This window comes from Chaetura pelagica, unplaced genomic scaffold (genome assembly GCF_000747805.2).
Source record: "Chaetura pelagica isolate M959 unplaced genomic scaffold, ChaPel_1.0 scaffold676, whole genome shotgun sequence".
Classification (NCBI taxonomy): Eukaryota; Metazoa; Chordata; class Aves; order Apodiformes; family Apodidae; genus Chaetura; species Chaetura pelagica.
The window spans coordinates 568,791-585,470 of NW_009953724.1; the positions used below are offsets into that span (position 1 = coordinate 568,791).

General features: G+C 52.2%; 1 protein-coding gene across 1 annotated transcript in view; it reads right to left on the reverse strand.

The window, feature by feature from the left end:
• RNF19B (ring finger protein 19B) overlaps positions 1-3,795 on the reverse strand; it is a 19,672-nt gene extending 15,877 nt beyond the window's left edge. The window contains exon 1 of the mRNA XM_010000619.1: positions 3,689-3,795. Coding sequence (XP_009998921.1) covers positions 3,689-3,795 — 107 coding nt within the window. The remainder of the gene's footprint in view (positions 1-3,688) is intronic.
• Between the last annotated feature and the right edge of the window lie 12,885 nt (positions 3,796-16,680).

A 16,680-nucleotide genomic window follows, 5' to 3' on the forward strand; every position in this document is an offset into this window, starting at 1 on the left:
CCTACAACCCCCAGACATTTGCCAGCTCTCCCTCCCCTCTGCTGTGCCCCAGCATCCCTGCCACAGCACACATGGCTTTGGCCCAGCTGGAAGTTCTGGACCACACTTAGGATTGGCCTCAGAGTATTAAATTCCTGCCTGGGATCAAGCAGGCTGTTATCAGCAAGCTGATTTAGTGAGGGAGCCAAACAGTTCTGCTCCAGGAGAGGCAGAGATACTCCCAGGGTGCCTGCAGAGCCCCTGAGCAGTGTGAGCTGCTGAGGTTTGGTCTCTGGCAGGTCCATGGACAAGCATGAAGATACTTAGCATTTCTCTGATACTTCTGGTGTGGAGTTCCTGGTGTATCCTGATAGATGAAAAGATCCTCTCCCTGTTTCACTAGTGGGAAAGGAAAGCCAGAGAAAGGAAGGAGAGATGTTGTACTGGTGTAAAACAAGATTGTATTGCAATTAGTTATTCCTGTCTGAGACGGGTCAGGCATGAGGCATCTTTAAATGGCTCTCACTACCCATCTGTAGCAGACACTGTCTTGGTTTGATGATTTCAGTAGAAAAATCACACTCCTGACTGAAATAGAGAAACCTGAGCAGGACTTGTGTGTGGGATGGATCTCCCAGACAGCTCTCACAGCTCAGCCCTACGTCCTCTGCAGCGCAAGAGCACGGGCTGGAACTAATTGTGGGAAGGTTTGATCTCAAAAGCTAAAATGTGAGACAGGCCTGAGTTACCAGTAGTGCAAACACAGAGAGACAGAGAGCAAAACCATCTGGAGTGCTTGGGAAAGGCATCAGCTCTGAACGTGCTGATGGGGCAGAAATGACTCTTCATCCCCTTGTATGAGGAGCCATGATACAAACAGGGCTGAGGAAGGCCAGGGTAAATCCAGACTTCAGAGCCATCTTCCCTGCTCCTGAGCTGCACAGACCTCTTTGTATGTTTTAAGGGAACTCAGTGCTTTTCTGGAGCTCAGATATAGACTCCTAACTGTCCTGATCCTGCCGTGGTCCAGACATACCATCTACTTGGAAACAAGTTCTCCAGGGCTGAGGTGTTTCTCTGTGGTGAGTTTCCACAGCCCTTGCCAGGAGCAGAGACTCCAGCTCAGCACGTTCCTGATGAGGGAGCAGTTTGAACCCAGTAGTTTGTTTTGATTCAAACTGGGGAAAGAAATAGAAAGCCAGCCAGGATGTGGTGCTGGGAAGGAGAGGGCAGGGAAACAGGCTGCCAGGGAAAGGAGGTTGGAAAGTCACCGGATTGGGAGTGAGATCAGCTCAGCCCCTCCCTGGGATTGCAGGGAAACAGTCACCAGTCTGACCGTTAAACTGAGGGAAATTTGAATAGATAAACAGGAAAAAAATACGAATAACAATTGGGAGGGAGGAGAATTCAAATGCTTCAGTGAGGTGCTCTGCAAATCTCAACTCTGATAGGGAAATTTGCTCTTGCTTACGCTGGCAAAAAGCTGGCAGACTGCTGACTGCCAACCCTGCTGCTTCAATCAGGGCAGGATTTGGCTCAGGCAGCTTTTAAAACAGCCTGAAAATGCTGTATCTCCCAGGAAAGCTTCCAGCAGCAGTGCAGGACTTGCTTTGTCCAGGCACCAGCTGGAGCCAACCCACTCTGCCCAATGCTGTTCCCAGCCTGGCTGGAGCAGCCAGGGAGGTTGGGCTGGCCTGAACCTGCCTTTGGGAAGCACAGAGCCGTTTTCCAGAGAATTACCCCAGCCACCCACACACCTCAAAACCCCCCCACAAAGCAGAATGACAGCTCTGTCACTGGCTGCAAGGAGGAAGAGCCTGTGGTGATGTAATGAAAACTCCCCTTCGTAATTCAGAGACTGAAAGCAGAGGCTGGCTGCCGGGAAGGGATTGTGAAACCCAGCTCTCAGACTGGGAGGATTTGCATGGAGGGAACTGGGGTGTGCCATGGCTGGCAATATTGCTGTGGTGGGGTGCTGGCAGGCACACCAGCTTGGGTTTGCATCTGATGAAAAAGAAACTCCAGCTCCTTCCACCTCCCCTTAGCCAGCCTCCCCTTTCCTGGTTACCCAGCTGGCACAGGTATGGTAAAGAACTGCCTGTTGCTCTTGTGCCTGGTCTGCAGGACACAGGGAGGTGTTGAAACAGCTATTTTGGGACAGACAAAGAACCTCCAGGTCATTCTGGCACCGAGGTGTGAACCCTTCCCTGGAACACACCGTTTTCTGCAGAAGTGCGTGGGTCTCCTCAGGGTTTTTCTCTCTCTAGCCAGACAGGGCTGGGCAGTTTGTTCATGGGTCACAGGTTGTGTTGCAGAGCAGATGGAGTTTAGAGAGAATCCAGTTCATGTTGCTGCTTTCTGAAATGGCCACAGACACGATGAAATGGGGGAAAGAGAGGAACAGTTTTACACCAGGAATTCTTCCTTGTTGCCAGACAGGGGCACTTGGGAATGACTCAGCTCTGGTCTCAGCAGGTTGAGACCTTTGGTCCTGCTTGGGTGGGACACCCAGGGTTCTTAAGGGGATCCAGAAACATCAGAATTCACCAGTTCCAAAATGAGGATATCAGTCTTCAGGGTCTGTCCCCAAGGACCTCTCACAGGGCACAGCCAGGCACCTGCTGTGACACCTTTCAGACTAACCCCAGAGGTTGCTACATGTGGTCACAGCATCGAGATGAAGGTGAGAGAGACAGACAGACCCAAGTAGCACAAAGGTAGTTTTAAACCTCTCAGATGTGCAGGGAGGGAGTCTTGTCCCATCTCCCTGCCCTGAAGATTCATCTCAGGAGTATGTGGGCCTCCCTTAATTCCTCCTCTCCGGGCCCCAGCTCCCTATGTGCCCAGCAGGGATGGCAATCTTGGTCTGTCAGAGGGGTTCAGTGAAGCTTAAGCCTGAGAGCTTTGAGATCTGTGGTGAGGGATGCTTTGCATTCATGAGGTAGCAGCTGTGTGTTCAAGGGCTGGAGCTCACTGGGGTCATCCTCTGCCTGGGCCCTGGGGAAGCACTGGGTTGTAATGACATGCACTCTGATCATCTCTCAGATGGAGATGTCATTAACGGCCGTTTATGTGTCTCCAGGGAAGACACCAGTGGCTGGGGAGGGCTCTCCCCAGCGTGCAAATCTTTCTGGGTTGATCTAGTTAGTTCATGTTCTGTTTGCCTCTCGTGGTCCCCCGAGATGTGTTCAGGGAAGGGAAAGATGATTCTGCTCAACTCCCTTTTTCTCTGCTGGGCGAAACAAGGACTGACATTCTTTTAAGTGAAGAGCAAAAAGCAGGAGATGGGAGCCCTGGGATCAGAAATTCAAGGCTCTTCCAAGAGGATTGTTCTGGTTTACTCTGTGGTTACACCCCCTCTCCCCTCCATCTTCCCATCCCACTCTGCTCCCTCCCAACACGCTCACACACAGCACAGCAATCTTCCATTCCCTGCTGTGACTTTCTGGGGAAGATGCTGAAAGAGTTCCCACATGGAGCTCTCTGAAAGCATCGCTCATCCCTGGCAGAAGAGGCCTGCAGACTGGGGAATGCTGTGCTCCCCCTCCTTGAAATCTTGGATAGAGGTGGGTGGAGCAGGGAATCATGTTATAAGCTTGGGAGCTGCCTACACACGTGGAAAGTCTTGTCAGCAGCTGATAAAAGAGGTGGGAGGTGGGGAAATTTTGAGGGGGAAGAACTTGGATGCTGGCATGTCCATAGAGCTCACCATCCTGTCTCCTCCAGGGCTCTGCCAGCCAGGAGGGACACGGGCTTGGCCCTGACAACCAGGCATCCAAAGGGGACCCCAAACAGGGACACAGAGAGAATGACCATCTTACTTCAGCACTGACGTTAAGGTAAAGAGTGTAAAGCACTTCCTAGTAACAGTAATCTGACGTGCTTCTCCCCTCCACAAAAGAAGCTTTTCCTTTTGTAATAAAAGCACAAGCTGTTCTGATTTCTTTCTACACCTGCTGCCCTGCACACCCACTCTACAGCTTTGGGGACAGAAGTGACAATGACCTCCACTCTCAAGTCACTCTTACTGGTGACCTGCTCTCCTTAACGACAGGGATTTATAACTTTATGGAGCTGCCAGCAGGAAGGTGCAGGTCTGATCCCTACAGTACAAGGAAGCAGCCAGACTCTCTCCTCACCCAAGTTGTTAAACAGACAATTATGTGTTTGGCCTTGGCATAAACACAAGCAAATTAGTCACTGGAGAAAACCCCAGAGCCTGGTTGTGGCTAGAAGAAGGTGGGGGTGACAGACACCTCTGATAGCAACAGGCAGCTGCCTGAGGTGGCAGTGGCTGGGGACTCAGTGGGGAAGGATCAAGGTGAAATCTTCAGGAGGACCATTTGTGGAGGACTGAGGAAGGGTTTGTTCTGCCCTCAAGAGAGCAGATGGAGAGAAGCTGGAGCACTGGCACAGGGCTTGATTTCTTCAAGGAGAACAGAGTGAGGCACTGGCCTGGTTTCCAGGAAAGGAGAACAGTGTGTCACAGAGAAGGCATCGAAAGGACCTGGGGCTTCTGCCTCAGCTTTCTGTCTCACTCCTGCAGACACATGGGTGCTTGGGAGTTCAGCAGCTTGAACTGGAGGCTGTCCTGCAGGTGACACAGGACAGGAAGCTGTGGGCTTCTGCAAGGCTGCTGATGGTGCACACACCACAACCAGTCTCCCTGTCTCTGCTGGAGGTCCTTGCATTCCTTAGCAGCTTTCCCCCTACAGCAGGAGTATGGGAACCAGAGCTGGAAGGGAGGACCTGGGGCAATGCACCAGCTCCAGTGCCCAGACCCACAAAGAGACCCCAGCAGCCCTTCAGCAGCATCTCAAAAGCTCACAGCATCTCAGACATCCTTTCCAGCTGCTGCATCCCACAGACAGGTAGGGCTGGGCCCACCACACGTTTCCTACAGCCGACCCACCCATTTCCTATTTTCTGCAGACATGACAACTCGTGAGTTAATCTTGCAGGCCATAAACTAAGCTGTATTAGCAGACACCATCTGTCCTTTTTCATTTGCTGATGCACGACCTATTTTGCTGTGTAGTGGAGCAGGCTCTGCAGTTTCAGGGCTTGCATGTGTCAGTGTCCCTGTTGCCAGGCTCTAATCCACTGGTCGCAGTGACCTGCTAATGGGAAGAGGCTCCAGTGAACTGAGCACCAGGAGGACCTGCTGGCAGGAGCAGGTGGTGGCTGAAGCCCTGCTGGCTTTGAAGGTTTTGAGCCCTGAGCCCAGCACTAGTTAACACCTGGGAAGAGAAAGGTCTTGGTGGAAGTTCCAAGGACAACAGCATCAAGTGCCCTCATCAAGGCCTCTCCTTACCTCAACCCCCTTCAGCAATGACCATGGGAAGGTCACTGTGATATGACACCCTCTTAGGGCCACCACCCAACCTTCACAGCCCTGCACTAGAACTGGGGACAGTAAAAGTAAGAAAAATGAAAGGTACTGTTTTCATCTGGGCAGGGGAAGAGAAACAGTCCCTCACTTGCCAGGAGGTCACTGCTGTTGTGGAGAAAGACCTGAACCTCTCAGGTCTCTTCAGGACCATCTGGGAGAACTTCAACATGGGGCTTAAACAAAGAGGTGGTACTTTTTTCCTCTGAGCAACACTCAGTCTGGGAGATAAACTTTCCAAGGCACCACCTTGGTACCTCCAGAAGTGCTGTGACAGGAGAACATCCTCATATCAAAGTGGGCTTCATGTGAACAGGCCATGTGGTGTGCTTAGCTCTCCAGCCTGGGATAATTCCTGTGCTTTACAGAAGCAAGGCAATGGCAATCACACCAGGACAGGAAGAGAATTCTTTCCTTCTCCCTCTGAGGGAATCTGATCATGTCTTGGAGCAGCCTGGTGACCCTTGTCTGGGTACAGAAGTACAGACATCATTAAAGGTCATAAAACCACCAGGATATTTCCAAGCCCATTGCCATTTTGACTTAACCACCTCTCAAAGCAATTCCAAAGGTTAGTGCCTTGCATGAAGCCACATTTCCTCCTGAATTTACCAGCTTTTTATTTAACTCAATGCTGGTGGCAGAAATTTTCCCTGAGCTCTGAAATAAAGAGCAAGGAAATTCTGTGCTTGTGTGCTGCTGGGAGTCAGGGAGGGAAGTGAGGGTGAGAGGTGGGTGCTGACACACTCAGCTGTTACTCAGGGTGGTTCCTGACCTCTGCCTGGGGTCCCAAAATCCAGTGGGGAATTTTCAGCTTTCTGCCTCACCCACACAACAAAAAGTGGAAGATAGAGTGGAAGGAGTTATCCGGGCTGCCCTTGGCATTAGCCAGACAACTTCTTTCTGAATTAGCTCAGTTGCACCAGTTGGGTTTCTCAGGAACTCTCAGCCTGCTGGGTGGGATGTGGCCTGAATCCACCCCCTTCTGTACCATCAGTGTCCTCTGAGTAGCCAACACTGGCTGCTGTGAGGATGGTGCAAGTCAGCTGGGCTGGAATCATTTCCCTTTCCTGCTGTTTCTGCACTTTTCTCTTAAAAACTGGCTTAAGATCTGAACCCCAGGGTTTCCTACCCAGCTGCAACCATCACTGGGAGTAACTTCTGCCCAGTCTTGCTGCCTACGGAGATGCTTGACTCCATCACAAATCTTGCTAAGCTCTGGATACTCACAGCTCCCAGCTCCCAGTTACAAAAGTCCTGCTTCCTCCTTCCTGTCTTCACTAAGCTTTATCCAGTGCTCCCTAGTCCATGCTGTGGACACTCCCTTGGGGTCTGCATCAGATATGAGAAGAATTAATTTCCTGCAAGGTGCTGTGATGTCCCTGCTACTTTCCTGCATGGTGTGACCTCCATCATGTGCTGTGGGGAGAGGGGACAGTGGCTGGGTTTCTGTGCTAGAAACAAGGTTTTCAGCTTGGGGTATAAATCCCCCCAGCAGGACTGATCCCAGTGTTTCTTATTTCTCTCTGTGCTTTGGGTAGAGAATTGACTCAAGAGTTTGTGTTGATCTCAGGCCAAGGAACTACCATTCCCCCTTCACAGCCCAAAGCCACAGGCCTCTCCTCTGTGCCATGTGAGGAAGAGGAGCAGGGAAGGCCAGTGCTTCACCAAGACTAGAACATATGTAGATCTACCATCAGGGGGTGGGAAGGGGAAGAAACAGCCCATGAGGTCAGCCCTGGAAAAGGCAGTTCTTGCCAAGAACTGCCTGGGGAACGCTCCCATTTTCATAACCAGCAACAGCTGCAAAAAGGGGAAAGAAGAGTGATCCTGGCCCTGCCAGCAGCACCTCCCATCTGCAGCCAGGACTGGAGAGCAGCACAGTGCTCCCAGCACTGGCCCCACAGCAGGGAAAACCTCTGTCATTTTCCAGAGGGCTGAGCCAGCACTACCCAGGTGGGAAGTGTGTGAGCCTCTCACTGTGAAAATCAACTTGATCAGGGTTCCCTTGTCTCAGGTGAGATCCTTCCCCTGCCTGACCCTCGGGTGCCATGCCCCTGCCCTCATCCTGCTTCAGCCCAGGGCTGTGTTCAGAACAAGGTGGGAATAGGGAATGGGAAGCTGCAGTTTGGTGTGCCCTTCATTCCTGGGCCAGCACAGAAAGGTAAACAGGGTTTGTTCTGCCAGGCTTTGCTGCTGACCCACCCCTTCCTTCCCTCTGCCTGGTGCCATGACCACAAGCCCTTTCTCTCCAACTTCTCTTCAAGCAGAGCCCACCTTTTCTGCAGCCAGGAAATTCCTCCTTTCCCTCGCCCCTCCACCACCATGAGAAACCCCCTTCCCTCTCTGGGGCTGCTCTGATCTGTGGGTTGCCTTGAGCTCAAACAAACCCCTGTGCTTTCTGAGGTTGAACTGCGCGGAGCAGAAAACTGAGTAGGAGGTTTCTGGGGCGACCAGCGTGTGCCGAGACCTCAGGCACGTCTCTGAAATCAGGCCCTGCTGTTGCTCCACAGCATACTTCTGTTAGAAGCAGCAGCTATGACCATCTCTCATCTGTCCAGCTTTGCCCTCTCTGATCCAGGCTGTCATCCCAGTTCTCCTGAGCACCAGGAAAAGTCCAGTGCCTGCCACTGAAACAGCAATAGCTGCCAAGTGCCTTCCCAGCTACCTCTGAGCTACAGGATCCCTCCCCAGCTTAAGCCCTGCAGTCTCATTGGGGGCAACTGTTGGCAATAACAGCCCTAACAAAACAGAGACAGCCTGACTTGATGTGGCCTCCCTCTGCCTTTCCCTGCCCTCACAAATATTTGGGAAAAAGCCTCTCAAGGCAGCGTCAACTCCTGCTCTTCCAGCTGTAGGTGTGGATCAGCCACAGCAACATGCTGGGGTTCACGTAGCTCTGGGTCCTGCTCCAGCTATTCCCACCCACTTTCCATGGATCTCCTGCAGGATTCCCAGCCCAACACAACACCCAGGGGTGCTGCCCATCCCCAGGCACATAAGAGCAGTCCTCTCAGCATGGGATAAGCACCAAAATTGCAGCTGGAGAACCTGGCAGTGGACATGGAGCAGAGCCCTGTCCCCGGGCTGAGGACCAAGAATGCCTCTTTCCCATCCAACAAGCCAAGGCTTTGAGCCCTGCCAAACCCCAGTGTTTGTTCCTGCCTTTGGCAAGAGAGAGATGGCAACAGAATCATGTGTGAGGCAGAAAGAGGAGTTCAGTGAAGGAGGGAAGTGGGTTTCTCCTGGGTCTCTGTGACCTTTTCTGGTTTGGAAATAACAAGAGATGTGGAGAGACACCAACAATGCACAGCGAGGGTGTTTTAGCTGCCCCAGCAGCAGAACAAACCCTGTGGCCTCCTTCAGTCAGAGGAAACTGGAGTCCAGAGCCACAGCCCTGCCTTTGGCTGCTGTGGTGGAACCAGTGGAAACCCAGCTCCAGGGAGTCGGTGCCTTTGCCTGTTTACAAGGAAAATTTATTTGCAGTCATGGAGCTTCACTTTGGACACCTTGTCCTCCAGCCCTGGCTCTTGGATATAGGTCCTGCTGTGTAATGGGAACAGTTTCTCTTCTGCTGACAGTGGTTGAGCCAAGTTCTCCCAAAGATTGTGGACTGGGAGTTCTATCAGCAATGCCCTTGGCCATGAGGATCCCATTGACTCCATCCTCACCACCTTCCTGAGAAAAGCTATCACAGAAAATAGGGCAGAGCCAAGAAAAGGGCCAAGACCCAAGAGTCAAACCAGCTCCAGCAATTTCTCCCTGTGCTTCCAGCCCTTCTTGCTTAACCTCAGAGAGAAAAAGCAACGTTGGCAGGAGGAAGGGAAAGGAGCAGGGTTCTGCACAGGTAGGTCAGGGATCCACCTACATTCCCTCAGAGCTGAGAGATTTATTGCAAAGACAGAAATGCAGATTTGGCCAAAGAGATAATATGTCTGTTGGGAACCAGAGAACTACTGATTACTCAAGTAACCTCAGCTATTAAACAAATGGCCACCTCAGCAGAAGGAAATTTCAGGCTGGGTTTAGGGAGAGGACAGAAGGCTCCAGGGTGGCCCAGGCAGGAGTGGGAACACACCAACTGCTCTCCTTGACTCAGCTGCTGTGCTGCCTGCCCTGCCTGCTCTCAGTGGCACCAGATAAGGAGTGAAAACAAACACAAGGTAGGCGCCTGTGAGTGCCCCTGCAAAAGGAACATGAAAACATTCACTTCCAAGGGAAAAGGAAGGATTGAAAAGCCTCTCAGGATCTGTCTCAGCTCCCAAGGCCTTCTCTGGACACAAGGATAGCTCCTCCTGGTGCCCCAGGCCTCTGCAGAGGTTCACAGGTCCACAGCCCTCTGTTCCCCAGGAGGGTTTGTCTTACAGGCTGGGTACCAACACCCAGAGCACAAGCTCCCAGTGATTGCATTTCTGTATGGTTGTCTATCTAGCAGTGATCACCTGTGGTGGGGACCAAACACACTGGTTTGCAGCATGGCTGTGGAACAGGATCCCAGCAAGGCACTGGGAGATAGATGTCAGAGGCTTGGCTGCTTCAGCTGATGTGCAGGTGCCAGGCTGTGCAATATTCACATGATCATCCCTTTTGCAGTGTAGGCAACTTATAGGGGGAAGAGCAAGGAGAGCCAACCAAGCAGTGGAGAAGGCCAAGGACTAGGAGGGTTGACTTGGTCCTTCTGTTTGAAGGAGGTCCTGGTGCCATCTCCCCATGAAATTTTGCATAACCTTGAACAAATCCAGTGGGAACATGACTTAGAAGCAGTCCTGGCTGCATTAGCTGCTGGCCATGCAGAACTGCAGCCTCGGGGACTGAAGCTGCAGCACTAACTCCTCCCTGTGCCTTTCCCAAGCTGCCCCCAGGAGCCTGGTTCAGGCCATGTCCAGCAAGGTCTCCTCTGGGAGCATCTGGGCCCACCCAGAGCTGGATCCCTCCCACCTCAGGTGCCCCATGAGGGCTGCAGCAAGAGTGGCCAGCAGGTCCTCTCCTCCCTTGCCTACCCATGTCAGGCACTTGGCCACCTGGGTGACAGCACCACAACCTGCTCCTAAAAGCCCTCACACGTGGGGCCTCCATCCCATTGCTCCCACAGGAACCCCACACAGCAGCATGAGCTGTTGTTGTTTGCAGAGTGACCATGAAATAAGCAGCAGGGTGGCCACTCCTGGCCACTCCCAAAGGCTCCCTGCAGACCAGCACCTGCCTTTGTGCAGCAGGATGGTGCATCTGACTGCAAGAGCCTTCCCTAATTAAAGCATCTTTAAGCTCCTCATTGCAGATCTGCTCTCTCATGTACAAGCCCAGCATTCCTGGCCGTGTTTCTCCACAGCCCCACTGCTCCCCTCAGCCCTTTCACGGACACGTGAAACACACACAGATGATTTCAACACAACAGCTGTAACAGGAGCATTGGCCTCTCCCTGTTGTTGGATTTCATCAAGGTTTCTTCAGCCCTGCTGAGCTTCTGCTTTGGGCTTCCTCCATGTCCACCCCAGCCCTGGTTTCTGACACTCACAGGGGTTACCACCTTCTGACCCCAGGTGTATTTTCCTAAATCAGATGCTCACTGAGGATCTTGATGGGCAAAAGGCAGGCTGGCACAGACCTGGGGGGGGGATGCAGATGAACCCACCTTCTGTTTTGCTGAGGTGCTGCAGGGCACTGCTGCCCAGCCCCCGGGCAGGGGCAGAGCCCACCTTCTTTTTGGGAATCACAGCTGTGAACCCACTGCCTTTTTCAAGGGTTAAAAAGTGAGCCCAGCTTTTGGATTAGGAAGAGAGATGACACTCTGCCCCAGGCCAGGGGCCAGCACAGCCCACGGGTGGGGCTGGGACACTGCAGGGCACAGAGGTGACTGTCACCCCCTGCTCCCTGATAGCAGATGGGATCCCGTTACACAACCGTTACGCTCCGGGGCAACACGACATCCAGAGCCTGCTCAAGGACTTGGGTTATTTTACCTTCCAGGTCTGCAGATCCCCAGGACCCACATCCAGAGACCTCCAGGCCACAACTGTATCCCTGGCTGCCTTCCCCACAGCTACTGCGTCCTGCACAGGCAGGGTAAGTGCTGGGGCTGCTGGAGATGTGCAGGGTAGGATTCCCACCCCAACCCCGTGCTGCTGGGCTCCATCCCAGTGCACCAGCTCTGCTCACAGCTCCTGTTAGCTGGCTGCAGCTCGGGGGCACCAGGTCTCCAAACTTCTGCTTCATTTCATCAGTTTTCATCATTTCATCATGCTCTAATCCCAAGAGGGAATTCCAGTCTCCTTCTCCTGAGAGGGACCAGGGCTGCTCCCAGTCCTGCTCCCCAGTCCCTTTAGCCCATCCTGGAATCCCAGGTGCTCCTGGCTCTTCCCAGCACAGTGTCAGTCATACACTGGCATCCTGGTGAGCTGCATTTACAGCTTCTGCACCAGCCAGCCGGGCTTTGACCCAGACTCACTGTCCAAGAAGCAAGCTCTGCTGTGCCAGGCAGGGGGGGCACGGGGCAGCATCACTGCTGCCAGAGAACCGTCCCACATCGGGCAGGAAGATGCCGAAGCTCTGATCCCACAGCCCACCCTGTCCCGCTGCAGCATCTCTTACCTCACCCCGGAGCCCACTCCCGCTGCAGTTCTCTTCCCTCCGCAGTCTCCCGGCTCTCCCTTTCCCACTCCCCTTCCCTCTGCGCCACCTCCCCGGCGTGATGTCAGCGCAGCCCTGCCCCCGCAGCATCCCCAGCACCCCCACCGCCGCTTCCTCCCCTTCCCAACGGTTGCCACAGCGACGGGAGGGGGAATCCCATCCTCTGGTCCTCCACCTCGCTTTGTAGCACCCACTGCAGCTCTTCCTAAAGAGCCTGGGGACCAAGGGAAGGACAGGGTGACAACAGGGAACAAGCAGCAGGCAAAGGCCAGGGATGATTGATTGCACAACCGAGGGATTTGGTGCTACCTGCCCACAGCAGACACCCCTGAGTTACCCCCCACCTCACTCCCAGGTCAAGGTCAGAGATCAGGTATCCATCAGAAACTTAAAACCAGCTCCCAACCAGACCACCAGGAGTCAGTGGGCTCATTACTCCTAACCACAAACCCACAGTGAAAGGTTATTCTGCAATCTCTCTTTGGCAGATGGTTTCATCAGGAAGGGAGAAGGGCAGATATTGTATTTTTAGGACTGCAGCACATTATGAATGGAAAGAGATGGCCCAGGGCTTTGCATCCCTCCCCCTCCCATCCAAGATACTGTTTCTTTTCAGCAGAAATATTGCTGCATTAGAGAACAGGTCACTTCCTCCATCAGTGAGAATTCAGTGTCCTATTTGATGCTGGTCCTTGTGCTATAAATAGGATTTTTTCCCCCTTTTATAGCTGCTGGATAATTGTGTGTATGAAATACGAACAGTTTTCAAAAGAGTGCCTGATAAGCAGCTTGCTGGAGTGAAATCACTGAACAGAAGGAATTTACAGCACCTGCAGAGCATCATGTGCTGTGGAAAACATTCAAGGTCAATGTGAGAGAGGGAGGCCACAGAACAGATCCAAGTACAGAGGATGCAGGCTGGAGCTAAGCAGCCCCCCCAGAGCTTCCCCCCAGCACCTCATTTCATGCTCCACACTTCAGGAAGGATCAAACAGAAGCAGCTCAGCTCAGAGGAGCCAAAACTTCTCCATCCCATGTACTAGAAAACCAGGAGGAGCAGGAAGAACAGGTTTTTAAAACAACAGCAGGCAAGTAGTAGAGGATACAATCCCAAACACCAGAGGAAGAGCATAATTCAACAGCCATCATCAAAAGCTACAAGGGAAGGACACCACAAACACCAGAGGGGCACAAGCTTGCCTTCAAAAAACAAGGGAGGGAATGTAATTGGACATGGAGGTAATAAAAGCAGCAGAGACTGAATGGTGAGGAGCAAGAGAGCCCAATTATGCTAAAGAAACAAGTCATTTCTAGAGGAAATGGGTGTGTGCAGCCTGAGCCTTTCTGTGCCTAAAGCAGAGCCCCAAACATCAGCAGGGCTGCAAAGGGGGAGCCCAAGGGCCTTGGGGGGGAAAACAAGGACCCTCCATCATCACATCAAGAGCACAACCTTCCTGTGAGATGGCTCAGAGAGCCAGGGCCCCTGTGGAGCAGGACAGAGGGGGGGCAGGAAATGCTCCTGGTTGGCAGATTTGTGTTTAGATGGTGGAGGGAAAAAGGAGGGATGAAACCAGGTAGGAAAGGCAGAAGACACACAGGGTGTGGCTTCCAAGGAGAGGAGGAAATAACATCAACTTCTCCCCACACTGATGATGCAAAGGGGGGGAAAGCTAGGAATGACATCTGTTAAAAACCCCTGGAAGGAGCTTTGACCAGGAAGGGTGAGGATACACAGGGGCTTGGTGCTTTCAGCATCACACATGAAGAAACAGGCAAGAGAAAAGCAGGAAAAGACACCATTGCTATGGTGATACAAAGCACTGGAACACACACAGAAAAGAAGAAAAATATTGAAAAAAAAGGAGATAAAAGGAATTTCAAAGCCTAGAACATCATCCTTGAGATAGGATCAGGCCCCAGGATCCACCCAGCTCAGTTGTTAGTTGGCTGTGCTGTCATCTGCTTCCTCCTGTCCTCCAGTCTGCAGGTCAAAGAGCACACAGCAACAGATCCAAAATGTAAAGGGGTTATTTTATTATTGATTCAGAGGTTAGACAAGGCACCATTTGATCTAAAAAAAGAAATGCAAAAAAACACCCCCCAATTAAAGTGTTATTTTTTGGGGTTTTTTTGCAGTCAATTAAGGAAGTCTCTTTTGCATTTCTTCAGCATTGCAAGAATTCCAGCTTGGTCAAGATCCCAGGAAAGCCACCCCATGGCCAAGTAAGGCAGGCTTGGACTAGAGCCACAGCCCCTCTGTTCAGCAGCAGAGAAACCTTGAGAAGTCTCCATGCCAGGGTTTAGGAATGCAGCAGAACAAGACAAGCAAATCTTCCAGGAAAAGACCAAGGGCATCTTTTTTTTTCCCCCCTCTCTTTCAATTTCAGAAATGAGGCATTTGTTTGCTTTTGGTCCTCACTGACAGGAAGCAACTTTAGGAAACATAATTAAAATCACAGCACACCTTGCAGTGGTCTCAGAGTACCAAGAACCCCTGAGACAAGCCCTGAAAATCCTGGAATGTCATGTAGCCTTGCCCTCTTAACAGGTCAAGGACCCATGTTTGATCACTGGCAGAGAAGTTTCACTCTGTACCTTTGTTCTGCCTCCCCAACTTGTAAATTTCTAAGGAGAATTCCATCTCCTCTCCACAATGATTCTGCTAAGTTAAGAAATCCAAACAAAAACCACCCCAATCAGCCCCCCAAGCCCCTTGTCTACCACCTCCTTATCCCCCTCCCATCAATGGTAACCCCCTCCCAGCTGCCCTCCCTGCCTCCCCTGCACCCAGGGGAGGGCTGCAATGGGTGATGGAGCAGAGTGTGCAGCATTTGATGGTCTCTCATCTGGTTCACGGAGTCACTCAGCTGGAATAAATGGGAACAAAGAAAAAAAAATAGATTTAGGGATAAAAAAAAAAAGAAACAAAACGAAGCATGGTTTATGGCAGGAAAAGGCTGGTGAGCTGGATGCAAAGTGAGCACAAAGGAGGGGGGGAAAAAAAGAATGGAGAGTGGAAAAAACACATTGTTCTTGCTGTGGAGTAAAACCTTGAGCAAGTCCAGGAACACCAAAGGGCCAGGAGCCCCTCCTGCCATCACAGCAGCACGTGGGGGCTGCAGCTCAGCTCTTGGACTCTCTCAAGATGCCAAGATAAAAGCTGCTTCCAATCAGAATTCCTCTACAGTCATTCAGGATGCAGAGGCAGTTCCAACACACTGTCCTCTCCTCTGGTCCCGACCTCCCAGCGCGCCGGAGCCACGCGCCGGGGCTGCCCTGTCACAGGGAAGCCAGGGAGGACAGACAAAGACAGAGAAGACACTGGCCATCTAGGGGATCCCAGGGGACCAGGAGCTGCTGAGGGAACCAGCACCATTTCCTTTCCAATGCTCTCTCCCCACAGTCACATCCTTTCAAAGAGCAACAAGTCAACTGCTTTCAGTTTCTGGTGCTATTTCCAGTTTGCTGGAAGGGAAGAGGTTGTTTCCCTGCAAAGGACATAGGAGGACAGAGCTGTTTTCAGACAGAAGAGAAAGTAGCAAGAAGAGCAAGAGATTTCTGAGAATTAGGTACCTGCTGTGGAGACACAGCAGCTCAGGGCACAGGAGGGAGCCAGGCCATCTCCTTGACAGTACTTGGTGACACTAAATCAGTAAACATACAGGGAAGAGGCCAAAGGACAAAGTTTTATCTGGGCCAATCTGCATTTACAGCGGGGTCCTCCAGGAAGGGCTGGAATCCCACATGGGCAAAGGTTGTCACCAGCCTTGCAGGGTCACCATATAGCAGCACAATGGCCCTGAGAAGCTGGGGCACTAAGCACACCAGTCGTGGTGTCCTCAGCCTGACAGAACTGTTTGATTGGCTCAAGAAACAAGGCCATTTCCATCATCTCATAGTGAAGGTCGTTGGCTCAAGGGCACATGTGGTTATTAAGGCTGCTTCTCAGGCCTTGAAAAGTCATTTGTTTTGCAGTAAGGCTTGATTTAGACTTTGGGTTCAGGAACTCAACACATCTTCACCTCCTTGACTAAAGCCAAGGCAAGAGTGTAGAGAGAAAACCCAAGTTCTTTTCTTGTCCACAGGAGATTCCATCTTGCCCCACACAGTGCCTGTCAGACTCTGAGCAGAGACTTCATGTTGTTAAAAAAAACCCCCAAAACCACCTCACCAGTATTTGCAATATTGGGGCCCACAGATGAGGAGAGGCTGGCACCTCCCCAGCTTTTCCCCCACAAGCCTCATCAGACCAGGAGGAAGACAGGCAGGCTGTGCTCTCAGGTAACCTGCTGTTCCAGAGAATGAAGCACAAGCAACCAGAACAAGTTCTCACCAGCCCCAAGCAGCAGCACAGACAAGCTCTCCCTCCCACGACTGACACACTCACAGCCTCCCCACAACCAGCCCCTGCTCCATTTCCTGCAGCCCACCGAGTGACACCTTCCCAGCCAAGGTCCCTCACCCACTGCTCAGCCCTGACCTCCATCCAACCTTCTGCTAATTCCCTGCGGGGCAGCTGAACGTCCAGCTCCTTCCAGGGAGCTGCAGCTCTAGACTGAAACAAAAGCCTTTTGCCCCCGGGGGTGCAAACCCCGCTGGTGGCAGCGGGTGCTCGGGCTCGCTGCGACCTCTAGGGGACAAATCTCCGGCACCCGCAGCCCTTGACATTCACATATACCGAGATG